The sequence below is a fragment of the Populus alba genome, chromosome 7 (genome assembly GCF_005239225.2).
Source record: "Populus alba chromosome 7, ASM523922v2, whole genome shotgun sequence".
Taxonomy (NCBI): domain Eukaryota; kingdom Viridiplantae; phylum Streptophyta; class Magnoliopsida; order Malpighiales; family Salicaceae; genus Populus; species Populus alba.
Genome location: NC_133290.1, coordinates 6519710 through 6542397, shown reverse-complemented (window position 1 = coordinate 6542397; position 22688 = coordinate 6519710). Strand labels below are relative to the sequence as shown.

Here is a 22688-nt window from a genome sequence, read left to right as displayed (position 1 = left end):
AGGAGGTGGCCTACATAGCCAGCAGTTGGTGCAAATAGCCATGCCAACCACTAAAGTTATAACTACTAAAGCGATAAAATTTTGAGTTTGGATCTTTTCTGGTTCTTCACTGTTGCTAAATTTGAGTTGCGGGCACAAGGGGAAAAAGGGAGTCAGAGGAGAGTGATTGCTGCTATCTTGCCAGTGCATGATGACTATGATAATGGGGCCAATTTGATGGGTTTTGCTACCTGAGACGATCCATCACCTGTCAAATCGCCGCTCCTGATTTCTTAACAAGAAAATTAGCGTTTGCTTTAAGACCTACGAACACCCAGATCCATTTGAAAATCGTAGAGACAAGTTGCCTGCCACTGTTAGACAGGAGAGGACAAACAATTAGCCCGCCATTAGCGGATTAATGTTGCCGCTTCTGATTCCTACAGTGATAATAACACGTCCAATTTAATGCGAATCGAGACAAATGATTTCGGGAGTGATTCACATGGCTCATAGGTGACTTTTTTTAAGAATTTTTAGTTTTTTTTTAAATATTAAATTGGTGTTTTTATATATATTTTTAATGATTTTAATATGTTAATGTTAAAAATAAAATTATTTTTAATAAAATCACCTTGTACCGTGATCCAAAACACCTCTTCATGTTGTTGCTGAACATTCAATGATACCAGCTATTATCCTTGGGCAAATAATAGTGCTTCTAAGTTGTAAAACGAGCTCAGGTTGGTCCACAAGTGCATTTAAAGGAATCATGCCTGCCATGAATGGATCATCCAACCAAAAAAAGAGAAAAGAAAGAAGCAGCAGACATGCGCTGTTATAAGCACTGTAAAGAGCTTCAACTACCCTCAAGCATAAAAAGGTGTCCAGCAATAACCACAAAAGATGGTAAGAGATTCCAAATCCGCAAGTGATTGGTTTGCTGTCTTCAGACATTTCCTTACCTCATCCAAACATTCTGCCTGGTATTCCTAGAATAGAAGATGTCTGTTCATAGATGTTAGATGGTTTTCAACAAAACCTACATTTGGCCTACAAAATTGGATTGGGATGACAAAAAAGGCAAGCACATAACAGCACTTCGCACGTAATAGTAACACGCCCTTTCGAGTTTTTTTGCGATGTTTAAGGCTCTTCCACTGTTGGGTTCAGCAATCAGTATGACAACGAGGGACAAAGATCACAACTTGCAATTCAACAACAAACATCCGTATTTAATGTGTTCTGCAAGGACAGATAAACAAATGCCTGCTATCAGCTTCAAACATATCAGAAATTTGAATAGGCCTCCATGATCATACTTCAGTCCTACGATGAACTCATTAACATACAAGTAAAGGGTATATCCATGTAACATTTTGATTATCTGGTTTCAGTTTCTGTCCCTCTCATTTTAAGGGAATAATTCACATCATGGATGGGGTCGAACAGAGGGACCCACAATAATTATTGGTTCCCACAGTCACTGATCCTTGTAGTTATAACTACCAGTACTATACTGGGAACAGTCGACAAACGATGCGATAGAAACATGAGCTGAAATTGTATGTATGAAGCAGCTAAGCCCTTCCAGCCCTTTTTTTTCCTTAGCTCGAAACACCTCGCTTAAAAAGATTCATCCCAGGCCCAGCTTGCCATGTCGACAGCTGCATTTTTTTCTTGAAGAAATACGTGGATACTATGCTTTCCTTTCAATGTCACGTTTTATATGTAGAGCAGCTCTCACAACATTTCCTCTTGTGATAATTCCAACCTTCAACGGTGGGGGAAATGGCCAATTAAACCACCACTAAACATGATTAGAAGAGATTAACCAATACAAAAGTCGACATCTCTTACCAGCTTGCCATCAGCATCAACAACTGGAAGTCTACGATACTTTGTCTCAAGTAATAATCTGGCATTACATAGACCGAGTCAGAAGTTAACTTTAGGTCACAGCTTTTCAGAATAAGCATAAACAAATCAAAAGGATTATTCAAAAAGAACAACTAAGAAAAAAAGCAGAAAAAGAAAGGCTGACAGTACCTTGCAGCATCCTCAAGATTGGTGGTTTCGCGAACGACGACTGGTGCTGGTGTCATCAAGTCACCAACGACCTTCCCATTGGTTTTACTGAGCAACCTTTGCACCTCATTAAATGTCTGCAATCATCATTTACTATATTGTATCAGAGAAGTACATGGTTGGATCATATGCAGCATCTTATCAACTATTAAGCAGCTTGAGTGCCTGCAACAAACAGAACCATGCTGCTCTTTCTGACTTCAAGGTGTCCAGATTGTGTCTTCATATTTCATCATTAAGATAAGGTCAGGAAACATGGTCGTAATTGCAGATTCAGAGCAAATGACTCTTGCAACCAATTTCTCTATAATGCAATTTCATAAAAAACAATGCAATTTCTACTAGATGTGAAGGACAGACAGGTGCTAGCAAGAGAGGAGCTTCTGGCGTCTAAACTCCATAGAACTAGAAGTTCATTTTGGGGACCAGATGCCTTTTCCATTGAAACATGATATGGCTGAACACACACACACATGTATAAAAGGAGCATGAAGCTAACTGCAAGTCATCAAAAACATTTTAAGGCACTCGGCACTTTTTTTTTGGCCAACACACACACAAATGTATGAAAGGAACATGAAGCTAACTGCAAGTCATCAATAGCATTTTAAAGCACTACTGGCACTTTTTATGGCCAAGGTCAGATTTGCATCCAAGAACAGAAGAAAAGCAAATCAGAATCTCAAAAATCACTCAATCACACCCACGCTGAAAGGAACATGAAGCTAACTGCAAGTCATCAAAAACATTTCAAGGCACTCTTGATACTCTTTTTGGCCAAGGTCAGATTTGCATCCAAGAAAAGCAAAGCAGAATCTCAAACACCACTCAATCAAATTTAAATAGCTGTGAGCAGTGTCAGGCTTGCGAGCATGTCCCCCCCCCCTTTTTCTTTGTTTTTTTTTTTTTTTTTTTTTTTTGGGGGGGGGGGTCTTTCAAGGGAAAGGATAAAAGAATTCCCACTTCAGGCATTCACCAAAAAAAGTGACTCGGGCTATCTCTGAGGTTGATTACGATTGCAGAAAAAAAAAAAAAGAAGCATTCAGAAGTCAGATACCCAGCAATATACACAATAGAGGCAAGTGAGCAACTTCTAAACCAATTACAAAAACCAACAATATGCCCTGCACCCTTGGGACCTTATCTACCAGTATGAGTTGCCTTTTTTGCACTAATGCCCTCAACTGTTGAAGGCACTACAAGATTGCCATGTGTATCTCAAGCTCAGTTGAAGTCAATATTCAGTTTAAAGCCTTGAATAAAACATCAATTTTTTTCCAGACCCGTCCATTCATACCTAAAAGAACAAATTCTTAAAACTTTCACCCATCAGAGGAGCACCTGTTAAGACCCTCATCCTTGTATCCCTTGGAATATGCTAGAAAAGAAGAATTCAAACTATTCCAAATCCATTACCCTTCTGAATGCCTTACTGCAAAGAGGCTGGTTTATGGAGCTCCATACAAACAATACTGGGAAACAAATGTCAAAGGGTGGGCAAATAACAATAAATGCATGTCTTTGCATCGAAAGTGTGCAAGTCTGTGTTTAAAAAAAGGAGAAAGCTATCACATACTTTCCACGTGCTGTCAACTTCAGGAAACATGTTAGTTTCAGTTCTTCCACCACCTAGTTGAGACATTGAAACAAATCCCAGATGTGAGAAATGTTAAATTACAAATTTCATTCATATCAAGCATCTGGTCTGATGCCAGTTGCTCATAACTTCAACTATATTGTGGATTAAAGAAATTGCAAGAACATAGAAGGACAGACTGATTTGTTCTTTTCTGAAACAGCAAGAAAATGAAGGCTAAGATTAGCTCGATTATTTTAAATTACCTGATATGGAGTCCAATGCTAGCAAGTCATAATCTGACACAAGACCAACCTACAATAGCAAAGAATATTCAAATCATTCCCATATCCTATATGAGTTTGCTCACAAGAAAATTGCAAATACACTGCACCCATAGATTATAATCATAACCCCAGAAAATGATGGTTGGAACCAGTTCAAAAAAAAAGGCATCCACATCTATAAAATGGCACCACCATATTAAAAGCAAAAGCTTAGGAAGATGCGAGTATCGATTTGATTCCAGAAAATTTCTTTATCATACCAAGCTGATTAAGGATTGTTTAAATTTTTCAAAGCAGGTTTTGCCATTATTGTGTGTTTGGGAATGGGGTGCAAACCGCGCTCCCAAAAATTTTAATTTTTTTTTGTTTAAAATAATTTTTTTTATGTTTTTATATCGTTTTGATATGCTGAAGTCAAAAATAATTTTTAAAAAATAAAAAAACTTCATTTGGATGCATTTTTAAGTGAAAAACACTTTAAACCGTCATTGCTATCACAATCCCAAACAGGCCCTTCATCTTCAAAATTATTTGCGTCGATGATTTTTAAAGTTGAATAGCAACATCCTAAACTGGTTGGTGCTAGGGAGGGGGATAACAGGCTTAAGCAAAAGACATTCGTGTGAATTGTTTGTCTAAGAAGCAAAGACTGCATGTGACTTTCAGAATGAGGAACCCTGAGCCAATTTGGATGACTCAAAATCTGATATCTTGACTTGCCTTCAGAAAGTATGGCAAATAGCTTCAAAAAAATTTTAGAATCCAGAAACCAGATGTTAATTGTTATCTTTCACTTGAAAACCAAAAAGTAAAATGAAGAATCTACATTATTAATAGCCAGACCAACAAACCAAACAAAAATTCAAAGAGGGGTTACCAGTTTCCAGTCATCATCGATCACAGGGAAACCAGTAATTCTATGTTCCACAAGAGACTCAAGTGCTGTTGGCAAAAACACAACACACATATGTGTTAGAAAAACTGTGGTGTACTCTATGGAAAAATTTAAAAATCTAACAAATACCTTCATCTACAGTTGTTGTAGGTTTTACAACTTGCAAATCCTCTTTCCTAGTCATAAAATCACCAACTGTATATACCCCATTTTTTGGCTGCACATCAACAAGTCAAAGAAAAAAAATCATATATAACTTTCATATCACACTTAAAAGTGCGAAACAACCTCAATTGCATTAAAACCAGATTGAATCTGCCACAAATTCTCATTCTTTTGATTGATATTTTTTGAAGTTAAGACCAACCCCAGACCCATACACTAATCCTGACCTATACCACTTCAGACTAAAACCCCAATAACATAAAGTACAATTTGAATTACCAAATTGAATTCTTTCTCCATCATAGCACCAAAGTACGTGACATTTTCCGGTAAAGAATTCCCTAATACCGACATTGCTTACACTCAACAACACACAACTTTCAACATGGCTTTCACACCAAAATTCAAATCCTCTCAATAGACAACACACACCCACGAGTAAAATTAGTGTCTTTAATACATCAATAGAAGTAAACAAGGTGCTTCTCAAAACCCAATTGATGCATTGCATCACTGATACTTGATTCCTATCGCCCACAATAAGCATTAAAAGAACCAAATTCTTCGTTAAAATCTCAATGGGCTCAGCTAATTACCCATAAACACAAACCAAAGAAAAGAAAAGTAACAAAATCTCAAACAAATATTGAATTTCCAAATGATAAGAAACAAAGGGGAAAAGGGTGAGAGCGCGTTACAGAATTAGCCATCAAGGTGCCACTACTTGCAGCAGCTATAAAGGAAGACGACCTGCGAGGGCAAGAAACGGATGATAAGGAGACAAGTTTCGTTCCAGGAGGAGAAAATAGAAGGCACGGCATCTGGTGAGCAAGGGAAACAGCGGATGCTGTGGTGGAAGCGCGTAGGCGCGTGAGGAAGAGAGAACTCGGGTGTAGTAGAATCGAAGCGTCCATGTGTCGGCTCTTCTTGGATTGTTAATTTAGGAGAAGGAATCAACGATGGACTGTAAAGCAAGGTCGGAGAGGAGAAGAGAGACACGGGAGGTGGATTAGAGAGAAATATATGCAAGTATGTGCGCCTGTTTTTCTTCCTTTATGGATGGGAGGCGGGAGAGAGAGAGAGAGAAGTGCCAGTGAAACCGACCTATCCTCTGTGATATTTCAAGACCAAGCCCGGTTTTTTCTTTTTCTTTTAATCTAAATTCTGGTATCTAGAAATTCATTGATCCTAACTAATCCGGTTAAGCCAAGACGGGTTACTAAAATATAATGCTTTTCTATTAATAATATACCCTATTTACAAGACTCGAATTTAAAACCTTATTTAAAGGGAACGAGCACCAGACCACTTGAACCAACTATCATCAGTAAGTCCGGCTTTGTTTGTTGGTATTTGTTAGTGACCATTTAACATTGAGTTTAATAATATTTTTGAAAATTTTTATTTTTTTGTTTTTAGATTTAAACTAATATTTTTATTTTTTTTATTTTTTAAAATAATAATGTTAAAAATAAAAGAAATATGTATTATGTTAATACATTTTCAAAATAAAAAATATTTTAAAGAGTAATCTCTATTATAGAAATTCATGGATTTTGATTTATTTTATATTTAATTTTATTAATATTTTTTGTAGTTTCGATCTTCATTGCATCATTTCATTAGGATTCATGATTTTTCTTCTATTGCAATTGTTTTCTTTCTTATATTCATTTTCTTTTATTTTCATTTTTCTGGTTTTTATTGTATTTATCAATTATCATACTATATTTAAAAAAAAAAATGGTATATGAGTTTTTAAAAGAAAAAACCTAAAATAAATATGCATGTGTCAATCAAATATACAATAATTATTCATGACAAAACAAGAGAAGAAAACAGAAATCAACTGTAAATCAAAAGAATCAACCAAGATAGAAGAGTTCTTGATTGACCCAAAAAGCCAAAGGAGTATTCGACTATTTGTTCAAGCAACTAGGAGTTATGGCAAACCAAGAGAAAATATTGTTCAAAGTCTGAATACACATAGAAAACTAGAAGATATAGTTCAATTCGAAATGAATGTCCTTAAATAATAATGAATTAGAAGTAACAGATTAGCTTATGATTCATGTGTGTATCAATAAAAGAAAAGATTAGTTTATATTAAGATTTAATAAATCACTTTATCTGCTACTAATATTTGTATAAGATTAGAATTATCCATGTAAGTAGAATTTAAACTCTATAACAATATAAATAAGGCTATACATTATTGTCAACAATGATGAACCCCACATATTTGATTTTTGAAATTTATTTATCTCTTCCCCTGTAAGGTTTTTATTTCTTTCTTACTTTTATAAATTCTCTCAATCTCTCTCTTTAAACTCTTGTGTTTTTTTTACTCAATGTTATTCCTTAAAATAAAATATTTCTCTTAGTATTTTAGATTTTAAATCTCACCTCATCATAGATTAAGTTCTTATTAAGTTTAGTTGACAACAGATAGATTGACACGTCTAATGAGACAAGATTTTATATCTATTCCATTAGCCAATAATTATGCCACTTTTCCCAATATAATTGCCTTTACCAATTATTTGTGAGTACATTAGTGATTCTGTGTTTTTAACACATTATTAGGATAATCATTTTATGGGGTATGATGACATGATTAGATGGTCATGACATGTTTGGCCACATTTCAATAAGATAATGGTTGCTCCTTTCTGAACTTAATAAGAACATGCAAGTTATGGCCAATCAACTTAATCAAATCCAAAATGAGTTATGACAGAGTAGATATGGAACTCTAAACCCATACGCTCAGGGTGCAATTCTAGTTTTTTTTTTTTTTTTTATAGTAATAAACATTTTAATAGGAATTTTTGGAAGTGCTCAACCTCATTTTAGATATCACAAACCCTTATATAAGGTGGACTTAATTAAAAGAAACTAAGCTTGAAAGCCTAATTTGGATCAAATTGTGAGAATTGAAAGTTCTAGGAACCAATTTTGAAATTTAATAAGTTAATTGGTCAATTTTGAGGCTTAATTATCAAGAAAGAAAGTTTGAAGGCTAATTATAGGATTGATTAAAGAAATTCAAAATCAAGGATCAAGATACAAAAAGCACGTACATTTAAGAACTAAAATTGACCAAATCAATGGTCAAATTAAGAGAAATTAAAAGTTTAATAGTCTATTGAAGATCAAATTGCACAATTTGAAAACAAAGGACCTATTGATAAAAAATGCGTGAATCATAGGATTCCAGTCAACATTGTCAAAGATGCAATTGCAAGAATTGAAAAGTTTTTGAGTTCATTGAGGGTGCATGTGCCAAAATTCAAAGTTTAGGACTAGAATGAAAATTCCCTTGAAACCCTAATTAAAACCTTAATTTTTAAGATTTAGGCTAGACGACATATCATTTGTGTTTTAATGAAAAGAATGGATGACATGTCATTAAGAAATTGTTCTTTTCTTTGCTCAGTCAAGAAGGCTAATTAAGGAACCACATTCAGGTGAATGAATGTAGTGTCCTCGACCACCTCAAGGGCTCTAATTGACACCAAACATCTGAGAAACACTTTCTTTATAACGATCATCCATCCTCATCAAATTTTTATACCCCAATTATCTCAAAGAACTCGCCAACATCTTGTCCTCAATCAGACTCCCCTACCTTGATAAATTTAAACTAATCAAGATTCAATATTCCAATCAATGAATGTGAAGTTATGGACCTCTAAATCAAGTGTTGTTTGTTCCTAGTGACAAATTTGCATCACTTCTACATGTTTCAAGTTGTTTAATGGCACGTTTACATCTTAATCTCCACAATTAATTCATCAAAGTACCTTACCTAGTTAGCATTGACTGGAAAAAAAAAAGGAAGAAGAAATCACCCTATAAAAAAAAAACTTTAAGGGTGCTTTCTCTTGGTAATGTTCATTGCACAAAGAAAAAAAAGGAAACAAAGACAACAAATTTTAGGGAAGGTTATAAAAGAGAGAGGGGGGATCTTTCGTAACCACTTATCATTGGAAAACCACCAAGAAAATGGTGAGTAGCTTTGTAATTTCCTAGTTTTATTATAACTTATAAAAGAGAGTGTCTCTCATTAGAAAAAAGAGGAGGAAAATATTGAGAGAGAAATTGTAAGCAAAAGTGAGGGAAAAAAAAAGGGAAAGGAGTAGAAGAACAAAGGGTTGCAAAGGAGTTAGAAATAAAAAGAAAATAAACAAGAATATCCAAAAAAAAAGGCAACATTATGATCAGCTTGCCTTTTATGAAAATGTGTAGCTAAATGAACCCTCCTCTCTTTAATGTCTTTTAAATTCTTACTTGAATGTTTATTGTTTATATATTGTAATTAGTTGTTAGTTTAATAGGAAATGTATGTGTTTTAATGTATCTAATCATGTCTTAAAGTAATTTGCATGTTTTTAAATGTATGTTCAAAATGGTATTGGATGCATAGCTTGACATTTTAGAGTTGTTAGTGTATTGAAGTTTAGCTTAGTCACTGGATTTGTTTTGATTTCATGTGTTGATAAATAATTTATCAAAACTGTAATTATAGATTGTTTATGGTTAGATGTTGGATTTAATCAAACCATGTTCATAATAATGTTGGTTGAAAACTAATGTTAGAATCAATGAAATAGTGTTTAGAATTAAAGAAATAGATTTTTAAAGTTCCATAGTTAATTTGGTTTAATTATTGCATTGTTTCTTCTTCATCTTATTTTTTTTTCTTGAGTTTTTTAAGGTTCAAGCAAGTTATTTTGAGCATGTTTGAGCCATTTCTCTGGGATTTTGGTCATTTTCTGGGTTTAAGGTTGTTTATGGGATTTTTTAGGTTTCTAGGTATTAAGTTCATAAGTTGCCATTTTGATTCCTTGCAAACTAATATTTTTTGTCTGTCTTGTGTGTTCTAATTGAAGCCTAAACCTAGACATGATTTTTCTTTACTCTTAATTTTTCTATATGAGATTTGGTTTGGATCAATTGGTCCTTAATGCCTTCAAATATCTAGGTTTAGGTTTAAAATTGTTGGGTTCGATTCTTGAAATTTATAGCATATTTTTCCCTTTAAATGAGTTTTTTAACTTTAATTTTCCATGTTCTATCTCGTTATGCCCATGATTTGATGTAATCTGTTCTTTAGCTTTGATTGAGTTTCTAGGTTCATGTCATTTTCTCGAGAATGTTCAACCAAATATTTCCATTTTATCTTTGTTATTTATGTTTTGATCATGAGCTATGTTTATGGGCTTTGGGATAGGCTAGGAAGCCCAATCCAGGTGATTAGGATGAGTTTGTTAAGGCTTAAGGTCATGTTTGACAAAATAAAAATCTATCAAAGAAAAAATATATTTTGAATCATTAATGCATATTTGGCAAACATTCCCTAGAATATTTTTTAAAGTTAAGTGGTTTTTAGCTAAGACAAAGTGATGGTGCTCCTTCTAGTTAAGAGCTTTACTTTTTGTGATTCTTGTGATGTATCCTTTACTCAATCTTGCTTCTTTGCTATTTTTTTTAGCATTTAATTATTTTTTTTTTATCATTTGAGAAAATCAAGTTCATCATAACATCGATGTAACTAACAGACTAGCTCAAGGCCCTAAGTAGTAACTGCTGCAATCATTAGGTTGGTTGTTGAACTAACAAGTTGTGAAAAAAAAATAATAATGATAATTAAATAAAAATTAAATTTTAAAAAATGATGCATATTTTAATACTTAGAACCTGTTTGTATTTGTCTTTTAAAAGCGTTTTTAAATTTTTTTGTCTTTTAAAAGCGCTTTTAAATTGTTTTTTTTTTTTTTTCAAATTAATTTTTTTTTTGGTTTCCAAATCGTTTTAATGTGTTGATATTAAAAATAATTTTTTTAAAAAATAAAAAAAATATTATTTTAATGCATTTTCTAACTGATAAATACTTTGAAAAGCAACTACTGTCACGATATGAAATAGACTCTTTACCTAAAACCCTTCGGATAAACTTGATTTTGATGAGTTTTTTCAAACCTAACCAAATTACTATGTTATCTAATCTGGACACAAACCTAGATGGGTTAAGGTCTTAAGTTATTATTATTATTATTATCTAATCTATTAAGTAGATTGTAGATGACAATTATAATATACTTATAATTTTCAAAGAATTGAGTTTTCCTGATTATTTTTCTAAAAACAATAGCATTTCGAGTTAAATTTAGAATTCATGAGGGAAATGCATTTTGATTTATAGTATTGGAATTCCTAGTTGTTGTTGTTTTTTTTTTTTTTTTCCGATCATTAAGAGTATTTTAAAACTAGTTTTTTCATTAATCAAGATCAATGTTTTTTGAGCAATTTTAAAGTAGCAAATTCTTAATAATATATAATTTGTTACTTCATAAAAAAAAAAAAACTAAAAGAGTTGCAAGCTTTTCCTTTAAAATTATTTATCTATTATCGGTGATCCAAATGTATCATTATCATAGATATACAGCCTATGAATCATAATTTTGAAAATTAATTTTGTGATTTTAAGATGGTCAAGATACACGTCCCCTTGAAACCTAAAAAAATATTTCAAAGTTATCAAAATTAGGAGATAATTTTTGAATGTTTGAAAGCCCCCCGGAAAGAATAGATACTATTTTGTGGGTGGTGACCACCTCTTCTCTTTTTTAATGCACAATATTCATTTTAAGAGAGCAACCTTTTTAGGTTTTTTATGTCACAAGACAAACTAAACCTATAAAATTTGGAAAATTCATGTCTTTATTGAGAACACCATAAACATCTGGTTTTTTATGTGTTGCTATGTTTTTTTTTCTCAAAACATGCGCTAGTTTAATTTTAATTGATTTTCAGATTTTTAAAAGACAATTTTATTAATGATTTTAGGTATTTTATACCCTTTTATATTTTTTATTTAATATTTGAAATTGTAAACTTATACGTAAGATACTTTTCCAGTATTAAATAATCTATTAAAAAAAATAATAGAAAAACAACAAAAACTCTTTTTTCAAGAAAAATAAGAACATATTTATGTTTTAAATTTTATATGGTCAAGTTTCTAAAAAAAACACGTATTAAGCCCATGGAGACTTGGTCTAAATTTCAAAAACAGAAAAAATAAAAATAAATCAATTGTTTATTTTTAACATCAAGGATTATAAACTTATACATAAGAAGTATTCCCAATATTAAAAGAAACAAAAAGATATAATAAAATTTTATTTGATTTTAGAATAGCTAGGCTTGACCCAGAAATTCACGTTTCACTTTAGAAAGCTGGTTCGCTTTAACCAATAGATAGATCAATTATTAGAAGAAAAAAACAACAATTGCCTTATTTATAATTAGACAAATGAGCAATACAACATATTTTAAGTAGGGTGTATTTGTGATGATATTGTATTCCCTATACAAAACCAGTCCCTTTAATCAACCTTATTGATTAAAAAAAAAAGAAGACTCAAATCAACCAAGTTTAACCTGCCAAAAATATAACTCAAGTCATGAGATAGGGATAATCTTATAAGAAGTCAATCAAAATAAATCACGAAGCCTAATTCTGAATTAACTAATGTTAAATGTTGAAATTAAAAAACATCAATGAAAAAAGAAAAAAAAAATTTGAGTCAACCGAGTTAACCTGTTAAAATTATGGAATTGAGTTATAAGTTTAGGATAATCTCATAAAAAATAAATTGAAAAATTATGAAACTCAATCTCCAAAAAATTTAATGTTAAATATGGAATTGAAATTGAAAAAAAAAAATACAAATTAGAAAAAAGAAACAAGAAAAACATAACACTATTCCAATGAATAGTGTAATGTGAGGAGGGGTATAATAAAACCCCTTCCTCATTTAGTTTTTTGTTAAATGAAATATTTATATTTATATTTAGAGAATCTTAAGCATGCATTTTTTTTTTTCATTTAGGTTTTGTTTTAACTTAATGTTCCTTTTCTATATTTTCTATCATAAATTTTAAAATGCATTTAAAGGTAAATATTAATACAAAATATCTTATTTTTAGTGTTTTGTTAAGTAAATATTGCTACTAAAATCTTAGCCATTCATTTATTTTGAAAGGTTTAAATTAAAGAAAAACGATAGATTCATGTTCTTTTTGAAGGATCTCAATCTTTGTATGAGCCTAGATTTTTTTAAAAGAAAAATACTTGTAAGTTCACGTGTTTTATGTAACTTGAATTAAAATTATATGTAATTTGACGAGTTAGACGCAAGACATTAAGAAACAAACTAAAAGGAGTTTGGGAATGCAGTTTGTGTTAGAAAATACAGTGTAAATCATGTTTTATTAAAATTTAATTATTTTTTTGGTTAAAAAATAATTTTTATATATATTTTAGATTTTTTTTGATGTGCTGATCTTAAAAATAATTTTTAAAAAATTAAAAAAAATATATTATTTTTATATATTTTAGACATGAAAAACATTTTAAAAAATAACTCTAACACATACTTTAAACAGGCACTTGAGACATGAATATATTCATTGATAGCTTCCTCAAGAGACATGCTTTTTTGTGTCTATTTGTAGATATTATAGGTTTTCTTACTCTTCATGTTACTTATTTTTTATTGTTTTTTTTTTCAAAGAAAATTCTCTCCTGAAGTGAGTTGTAAAACATACTCTCTCTCTCTTTAATTATTTTATCATGGATATAGCAAATTACTGAAATGAATTTCAAAACAGAATTTGGATGCACACAATGGCGGAACCGGGGGCAAGTAGGGCCGGGCTCCTACAAGAAAACAAATAATTTCAGCTCCCTTCTACAATTTGCAATTTTAAATTTGGCTCTTCTAAAACTAAGAAGATTTTAAATTTTAACCCCCTAATTGGTTTTTTTTTTAATTTGGCTCTTTATTTTCTAGCATTTTATCGGGGTTTATGGTTAGGCCTTGCCTCACCGTGGCCTTGAGATTCCACCATCCTCTTAACTGCCTAGCTTCTGGGCTGGAAGCCTATTGGATCTGATTGGGCTAAACAAAAGTACTATATTCTTTGGGCCGACAAGAACCCAACTCATAGATTAGGGCACGTTTTGAGATGTAGCTCCCAGCTGCTAACCCATTTTTCTCCATCTTCTAGGTTGGAGCTCAAAATTCCATGGCAAGGAAGAGTGCTGAGTCAATTACCTTAATCTAGCAAGAACCCTGCGATGCGTTCGCATCCAGCACTTTTGTTAATTTGGGAAAGCCGGCTGCCGCGATTATTACATGACAAGACACCGGCCTTTTCTTCGGTGAGAATTATTGCCTGAAAGAAACAGAGCAAAGTCGTCTTTCCGATTTTAGAAACTACGTTGCCGTCCATCTCTCTTCATAAATGGGAAACTTTCCTTCTTCTCGAGTCTTCTTATCAGTTTTATAAAGCACCATGATGAGAGGTAAGAACATTGTCGATGACCACCACGAATCAATCTACCATGAATGCATTGCTGTGGATTAATCTATACAGTGTTGATGGATTTTGCAATATAGAAGCCAAATGTTGAGAGGTGTGGTTTTTATTACATTATTAGTATTTGATGGGAGAACTTTTTTACTTTCATTTTTATTATCTGTGCGTGTGAATTTTCAATTTTTTTAATCAAGTATTTTCATTGAATTTTATCAAATATGCATAAATATTAGACTTCTTTTCTAATTAAGTTTTTGCAGATATTTTTTACTTTACAACTTTAAATAGTTCATGTTTGACCAAGTTAAATAATTTATTTTTATCATAAGTTAAATAAATCAAAACAGTGATAACAATTTCTCTAAAAAAAAAAAAAGGAGTAAGAGGCTTAAAAAATTAATATCAATCATATAACCTTGTTTTTCTTATTTTCTTTTAATTTAAATATACTGTCATTATTGTTTTATTGTTTTAATTTTTGATTTTATTTAATGAGAAGGGGACATTTATTAGTTTTTTAAATTAGAAATGCTCAATTAAAAACTTTTTCATTGAAATTATTATATAATCGGTGGTTGAGATTTTCATATGTAAATTTTCTATTATTAGTGTTTTTGTACATAAATTTGTATTTAAAATTCTTCATTTTGAAAAAAAATAATAATTAAATTTCTTGCCACTTAAAAATTGGAGGTGGAGCTATGCTTGGTTTGTCCAAAAGTGCTAGAAATTAAGTCAACCTACTATTTTTTTTTTTTTTTTATTTGGACAAGTTACCTTTTACTCTTATTTTTCTTTGAATTATTGAATTATTATTATTATTTGTTTTTAACATTCAATTTTACTTAACTTGATCAAATATGGTCTGCATAAGAATATAAAGCTTAGAAGCACTCAGTTTATATATAAATTCTTAAAGTATAGACATTCAATTAGGAAATAAAAAATAGAAGTACATATACTCAAATAAAAAATAGAAGTACTTAACTACAAAAAATAAAAGTTCAAACACTTAAATACAAAAAATAAAAGTGCACTTTGTAAACATTTAATATATAATAATTTCTGTACTGCCAATAAAGAATACCCTAGGCTGGAGCTCCAAAACATATCCCACCATCCAAATTTAGGTGCATGATCCTACATGCAAATCATCCTTTTCATTGTCATGTTGTTGCACTTAAAGATTAACCACAACTTTTTTGAAGGCTTCCACTTGCCACTTGGTGATAAAGGAGACGAGTGGGCACAGAGATGATTGTTTTGTCGTGGCCACTTTTAGAATCCCACTGCCTTCATCCTTGCAATCTTTCCAATCATGGAAATTAACTCTTCAAAACCCATCTTCAGCCTTGAAAACGATTTGATTATTCAAATCAAGATAGCTAGCACTAATGTCAAACGCTGTAAAAAGAAAAAACACTGAACTCTCATAAAATATTTTTCTAAAATACTTTTAGACTTGCTTCAAGCAGTACAGGCTATTCAAACTCGCCTATCCTTTTGGACAATGGGAATGTTAAGCCATCAGAACATCCGCATTGGTACCAGCTAAACTCATTCTTTAGCTATAGTTTCTAGTAAGTGTAAATCTTGGCAAGGCATTGTTACTTTATGAAGGCCTTGCTATTATTGTAGCACTCTTCAGTTTGTAGCGGAGAAGAAAGGGTTTTGGCAGTGTTCTTGTCGTCTTCGGGTTTGGATTAGGGTTTGACAATCCTTTATCATCCCAAATTGAAGAAAAACCCTTGCTATATAGTGTTAGGGTGTGTGGTAACTCTTTCTTTGAAGATGTTGGAGGTGGTGCTGGACGATCCTTCAGGAAAGAAAATGAGTGAAGTGAAACGACGGTGACACCATCGTTTATGGATTGAATGCTTTGATCGTTACCATCTCTCATATTTCTGCATCCACTGATCTCCCTTTTGAGATTTTCACTCTTTGCTCTTTTATCAATCCATGGCAGAGCGTTCAGTCTTGAAACTTTTCTTGTTTCTTTCTTGTTTGGGTTATCTGGTAATTATAGAAACAGGGGTTATTAGGCCAGAGAAGAAGGGGAGACTGAGACTTTGAGATTTGGGTATGGGAACTTTGATACATTCTTGAACTTTATGGTGTTCATTTGTATAGATCATAGGAAAATATTTTGTTATATTTTTCAGAATTTCTTTTAATAAAGAAGGGCCTTTACTAATTTTAAGCAAACAGCAAACCAATACCTCTTCATATGGGACCCAGCAAACCAGCCTTTCTGTGAATTCCCAGAAATTTAAGTTTTTAAGTATACATGTCAAGAAAAAACTTCAAGTTTCAACCTTTTCTTATCTTGTTGTGGCCAAATGGGGATGGAGGAAAGTTTCAGCATAACAAGGTACATTTTACTCTATAACACTGTTAATGAAGTCTCCATAGCAAAACTATATCAGATTTTTTTTCAATAATGCATGCTTGTTCATCATTTATGATTCATTCCTAGTTGATCTTCCTGTATGTTCTTGAGATGAATTGAGCCTTTTTCGTTCAAGTTGCCTTTTCCTTTCCCTGTCTTCAGGTTTCTCCACAATATTTGAGCTGTGTTGCAGAAAGTTTTTAAAATGTTTTAGCAGTCAGATATATTTTTCAGTACTCAAATTCAAGCATCATATCATATTTCTATGGTCTGATTTCTTACATGCCTGTGGATTGTAGGAGTTTCTGTCAGCTTATGTGATTTATGGATTTAGGAGTTATCTATTTTAGCTCTTCATGAGAGATTTACATGATATGATAAACCAATTACTAGTTTTCTTCACTTTATAAAAATATTATTCTCTATGAATGATTGTTAGTCTTTCCATTTTTGATTTTAACATAATGATGTAGTTTCTTATAGTAAATATTTTTATATAAACTAACCATTATTTTCTCTACCCCTACAAATAATATATTTTATCATTTATGAATAAACACATCAATTTTTATGAAAATTTAGTATGGTTTATTTGTTTACTAGCATTTTCCATGAAAAATATTTCTAACCAAATTCTCTCTTTTTTCTAATTTTATTATAAATTTTCATTGGTTTGATTTTTTAATTTAATTTGTATATGTTTTAATTTTTATTTTTCAGGTAACGACCTCAATAATCAATGCATAGATTTTCATTACATGTCACATGATTTGCTGAAATTGGATAAAAGAGTAAAAACCTTAAAGTAACATATGGTAGAATCTATAAAAACTCTTTTATATATATATATATATATATATATATATATATATATATATATATATATATATATATATATAAAGAGTTCTAGGGCATTAACTAGTTAATTTTAGTATGGTGCAATAATTCATCACCAAATAATTTAATATGTTAAGCCTCATAACATAGCATAACAATCAAATTACAACACAACAATTATTTTATTATTTTATTTTTATTTTCAGGTGGCAAGAGCATGTCTTAAACCTAAGATCGCACTCCCTCTCTTTAGAAGATTAAGATAGTTTTGGAACAAGGTTAAAAAACAATAAAGTTGATTTATTATTGAAGTAATTATTATAAAAAAAATTAATTTTAATGTGTCAAAAAGTATGTTTAGGATGTTAATAAATTGAATGGTTAAAATAAAAATAGAGAGAAAAGAAATAGATTATTATTTATAATTTATGGGAGAGAAACAAGGAGAAAGAATACTTGCTTAGATGTTAAAATTCACCATCCAAAAACTCCAATTTGGAAGTGCATAGTACCCTCCATAATAATTTTTCAAGAAAAAAAAGAAGTAAATGTACTTCTAATGAAGGTCCACTTCTAACAAAGATGGGTATGTAAGATTTTTTTTTTTTTTTTTTTATCTCATATAGATGGAAATGGGAATGGAGGTTATAGGCATCCATAGCAGCTAGGAGGGAGGATGCATCATCAGTTTCATAGACCTCCATTTCCATTTCTATCTCTATAAATTAGCCAAACATGCTTATATGGTATGAGAGTAAATTTTAACTCAAATTATCCTACAGAACATATCCTAAATTATAGTTATTGGTTCTGTTGAAATCATAGTGACTTTGTACTAAAAAGATATGCTTGGTGCGAGGGTAAGTGCGTCAAGGCTATCCATTTTTCATTTTTATTCCCCTATGTTTGGAGTTTTAAGAAGTTAATTTAACATTTAACCCAAAAGAATGATTTTAAGTGTTGATTTTATAAGAAAATAATTAGCTCAATTTATCCTTGTATTATAGATTTAGCCCCTAATATGTCTCTTACAGATCAAATTGCTCCTAATTTGTTCTTATAATTTAGGTCTTCTTTAAAGTGTTTTTGTAGATATTCTCATTAAAAGTGATGAAAATACCTTTGCATGGGAAGCATAATTAAACTTGGCCTAATTTGTCATAAAATATATTTCAAAAAAGAAAGAAAAAACAATTGTCATATGGCATCAAGATTTGATTTTTATATATTTAATGACTCAATTATTCCTTATATAGTTTAAAGTCTTAAATATTTTTTCTAAGTGCATAAAAATTATTCATAATGGTAAGACCCAATATTATTCATAATGACTCAATTTATTTTTCACCCCGTTTTAAACACAACCTTAGGTTTACTAATCTCGAGTCCTTTTGTTTGGTTTTTGATCTTTTTGGGCAGTCTTTGATCCTTCGTTACTTCTTTTGTTTGTTCTTCCAAGTTTAACGTTTAAAACCTTACTAATATATTTCATAATTTATTACAAGGTTTTGTGTTTATAAATGGAAAAGATTTATAAACCCACTTAGAAAATCTTGAAATCATTACAAAGATGAATTGGGATGGGAGGCGGTCATTAGAACTTGCCTGAAAATGAATTTCTCTTGGAAGTGAATTTAATAGAAAATAATTTTAAAAAGATGGATTACTTTCAAATGTTTATTTTTAACATGAAAAATAAAGTTGAAAATCAGTTTTTTTGGTTTTTGGTTGTAACATAAAAGGTAAATTAAAAAAAATAACATCCTTTGAGTTTTTTTAAAAAATTGTACTATTAAATATGTTTTTGATGTTTTGTATACATTGAAAATAACTTTTTTTCTATATTATCCTATTTCTATAATAAAATCTATATGACATAGTATAATAATAAAACATTTTATGTATTATAATGTGTTTTTCTAACCATTTTATACAAGTTAAAACATTTTTAACAATAGATTATATGCACTAATATATAAAATTGATGTGATTTTATATGTTACATATGGATAAATCCTATGGAAAATAGCCCAATATGTCCTTAAATAATGAGGTGATTTTTCAATTTATTCTTATATATTTATTTGAGTCAATTTTATCCTTATATAATGATTTAATTTCCAATCTATCACTGGGTTAGTTTTTTTCTATCCAAATTAATATAATCAATCATATACATTAGTTGATATAATATAGAAAATGAAAACCACAGTGGAGAGGGAGTTTCAAAGAGGGAGAGAGGTTTGGTATTACGTAATTTTAGAAAAAATTCTTCTATTTGTTGCATGTTTTGCATATAACTGAAATGTCTATAAAATTTAGAATCATCTAAATATAATATTAAGTCATCTTCATATTTTATTATTTTAAAATATTTACATTGGAAAGTCAATTATTTTTTAAATATTTAATTAGCTGATTAAATATAGAGCCTATTTAACGTTGCAATTGAACAACCGTTTCACTATTTTTTGAATTTTTTTTTTTAAAATTAATTTTTTTTAAATAATTTTAATATATTAATATTAAAAATAAATTTTAATGCAATCCAACATGCTACAAGCAAACGGGTATGAACATAGCAAGTGAAGCGCCTTGATGGACGCTTTCTATGGTGATGAACTGGAAAGGTAAAAAAAAAAAAAGGGAAAGAAACAAGAAGTTCGGTGGAAAGCCACTCTCTTTCTATGCAAATATGTCTAAAATCATACAATCTTATCTCTGAATTAAAAGTTACAAGTAGCAAGTTCTACTCAACCAGAAGTCAACAATAGAAGTTCCTATTTTTTATTGTAAAAGTTTCTTTAGATCCATCGACCCAAGTCATAGGCTGCGTTTGAAATTGCATTTTAAATTATATTTAATAAAAAAAATTAAATTTTTAATATTTTTATATTATTTTGATGTTATGATATAAAAAAAAAATTAAAAATTAAAAATATTATTTTAATATATATATATATATATATATATATATATATATAAATGAATGGCATAATGGCTTTTGCCAGGTGTGGATCAGCTATCGTACAACCATTTTTAGGACGAGACAAGATTTTTGGTGAAAAAGGTGGTGCTGGTTTCAAATGAGTTCAAGTAGGATCCGTATTAATCACGTAATTAGAACCAATTCCAATTTTGTAAGAAAGAAATATCATGTGTTTCTATAGGTGGCAATTTGTCAATTTATCATACTGTTATAGTACATATTATTATTATTTATTAACGTGCTATTTGTCAATTTATCATAATGTTATAAGCCATATTATTTTATTTTATTTTATTAATATGGGTGTTTAGATAAACTTACGAGTACCCTCGATTAATTTTACGGGCCTTAAAGTTAATAATTATATAAGTTTTCAATAACTATTATATCAATAATTATCTAAAATCATAGAAATAATAAATTTTTTAGTTCTAAATTCTTACTTCTACTGATACATCTATTATATGGTTTTATAATTCATATTATTATTATTATAAAAAAAAATAAAAATTGAAGGCATCTATAAGCCTCAGCATAGGCATAGGTTAGATAGAAGGGGACCACGCAGGCTAGCCCACCTTTTATTTATAGGCGCTGCATTCTAAGAGCTTTTTAACCAGCGGTCCTGTTGCTTAACAACGAGAAGGATCTTTCCAAATCCAGGTGAAGAAGAGTTCATTTACCGTGCAATTTACGAACCCATCACTGATTCTGAACGAGATTAGCAGATCCTTAACTTAGAAACTCGACAATATCAGTTATTACTCCGAACAGCTTTTGTACAAAACCAAGGGAAAGTATATATAGTAATTTTCCTGGGTGTAAAGAGTACTCTGCTAGTTCATGTTTGTTTCCAGGGAGTAGATTCTGTTTCCCGTGGCAGGAGTCGCATGACACGCCGGCGGGAAGATGTTTTGCTGCTCCCCCCTCCTTCCATGTATTGCCCAAGCAAAAACTTTATCTGATAAAAAAAAAAAAAAAAAAAGCTTTTGATAATTTCTTAGGGAGTTACGTAATCTGAATAGAGGGTTGCTTTGAACTTTAAACTGCCATTTGTTACTGTTTTGAGAAAGAAAAAAATAAGATAGAAACAAAAAGATGAAAAACGTGAAGGATATGAAGTTGTGATTGATAGTGATGTATAATATCACATCTTTGTATTCTATTTAGTTTACGACGACAAAGAAGACTACACAAATTGTACAAAATATTGTTTCATGGATTCTGATAAACAAATTTCAGATTTTTTAGGGTGCATATGAATATTAAATGAAGATTAGAAATTTTTTCCCATTTTGAATAATTATTTCAAGGTTAGGTTGTTGTAAATTACATGATGTTTAAGTGTCTGACTTTTATCAATAATCTACACCAACCGCCTGCTAAAAATCCTTTTAGGATAGAGGAATTGCTATGTTTTTTAGTACTGACTCTTTTTATTTATGTTTTGTAACTTACATAGTTTTGTATAGAAAATAAGAGACATAACATTTTATTTATACAGAAACCTGAAAACCCCACAGATGATAAAATATCATTTTTTTTCCTGAATAATATCACATATATTATTATTTCATAAAAATTTTAAAAATTTATTTATACTTAATTTTTCTATTATAATTCCCTGTATAAATTACACTCTAATCCTTACTATTTAAAACTTATTGACAATCAAGTTACACTTAATTAATCATCATATTTTAATTTCTTATCAATGGTTCATATGTGTGTGACCCATTAGGTTTCTTAATAAGTTGACTTATAAATAAATCACAATCCTAAATAAAATAGGATTAAATAATTTAAACAAATTTTATTATTAATTCAACAATTGATTTATTTATATTTGAAAATCAAGTATAATGTCTAATAAACTGTCATGATTCCCCGAATATTAGAAAAGTTATAGGTTTGACTTAACCTTTCAGTGAAAAATTTCTTAGTGTAATTATTATTCATTCACCAACAATGTTTTTGATTTAGATATTATAGCATTGAGTGTGTTTACTTTGTAAAATTATGTTTATTCTTAACACCATAGTTATTGATTTTTTAAATAAAATTTGAATCTCTTCTCAAATCTCATTCCT

The 22688-nt window shown here is 30.4% G+C and overlaps 1 protein-coding gene across 1 annotated transcript; it reads right to left on the bottom strand.

Annotated features, from left to right (window-relative positions):
* Positions 1-1237: 1237 nt before the first annotated feature.
* On the bottom strand, positions 1238-6117 carry LOC118047774 (CBS domain-containing protein CBSX1, chloroplastic). The gene is made up of 8 exons (XM_035057145.2): positions 5689-6117; positions 4955-5042; positions 4808-4872; positions 3910-3958; positions 3644-3696; positions 2029-2144; positions 1840-1897; positions 1238-1753 (listed from the first exon to the last, which is right to left on the bottom strand). The coding sequence occupies exons 1-8, from the start codon at positions 5902-5904 to the stop codon at positions 1679-1681; spliced, it is 720 nt and encodes a 239-aa protein (XP_034913036.1). The 5' UTR covers positions 5905-6117; the 3' UTR covers positions 1238-1678.
* Between the last annotated feature and the right edge of the window lie 16571 nt (positions 6118-22688).

What these genes read in the sequence shown, in the direction of transcription:
- LOC118047774 (XM_035057145.2), bottom strand. Translation starts at nt 5,904, where the DNA reads ATGGACGCTTCGATTCTACTACACCCGAGTTCTCTCTTCCTCACGCGC. An exon ending in GCACCTTGATGGCTAATTCT is followed by an intron (nt 5,043 to 5,688) that starts GTAACGCGCTCT and finishes GTTGATGTGCAG; the next exon opens with CCAAAAAATGGGGTATATAC. An exon ending in AAGTTGACAGCACGTGGAAA is followed by an intron (nt 2,145 to 3,643) that starts GTATGTGATAGC and finishes TGATGATTGCAG; the next exon opens with ACATTTAATGAGGTGCAAAG.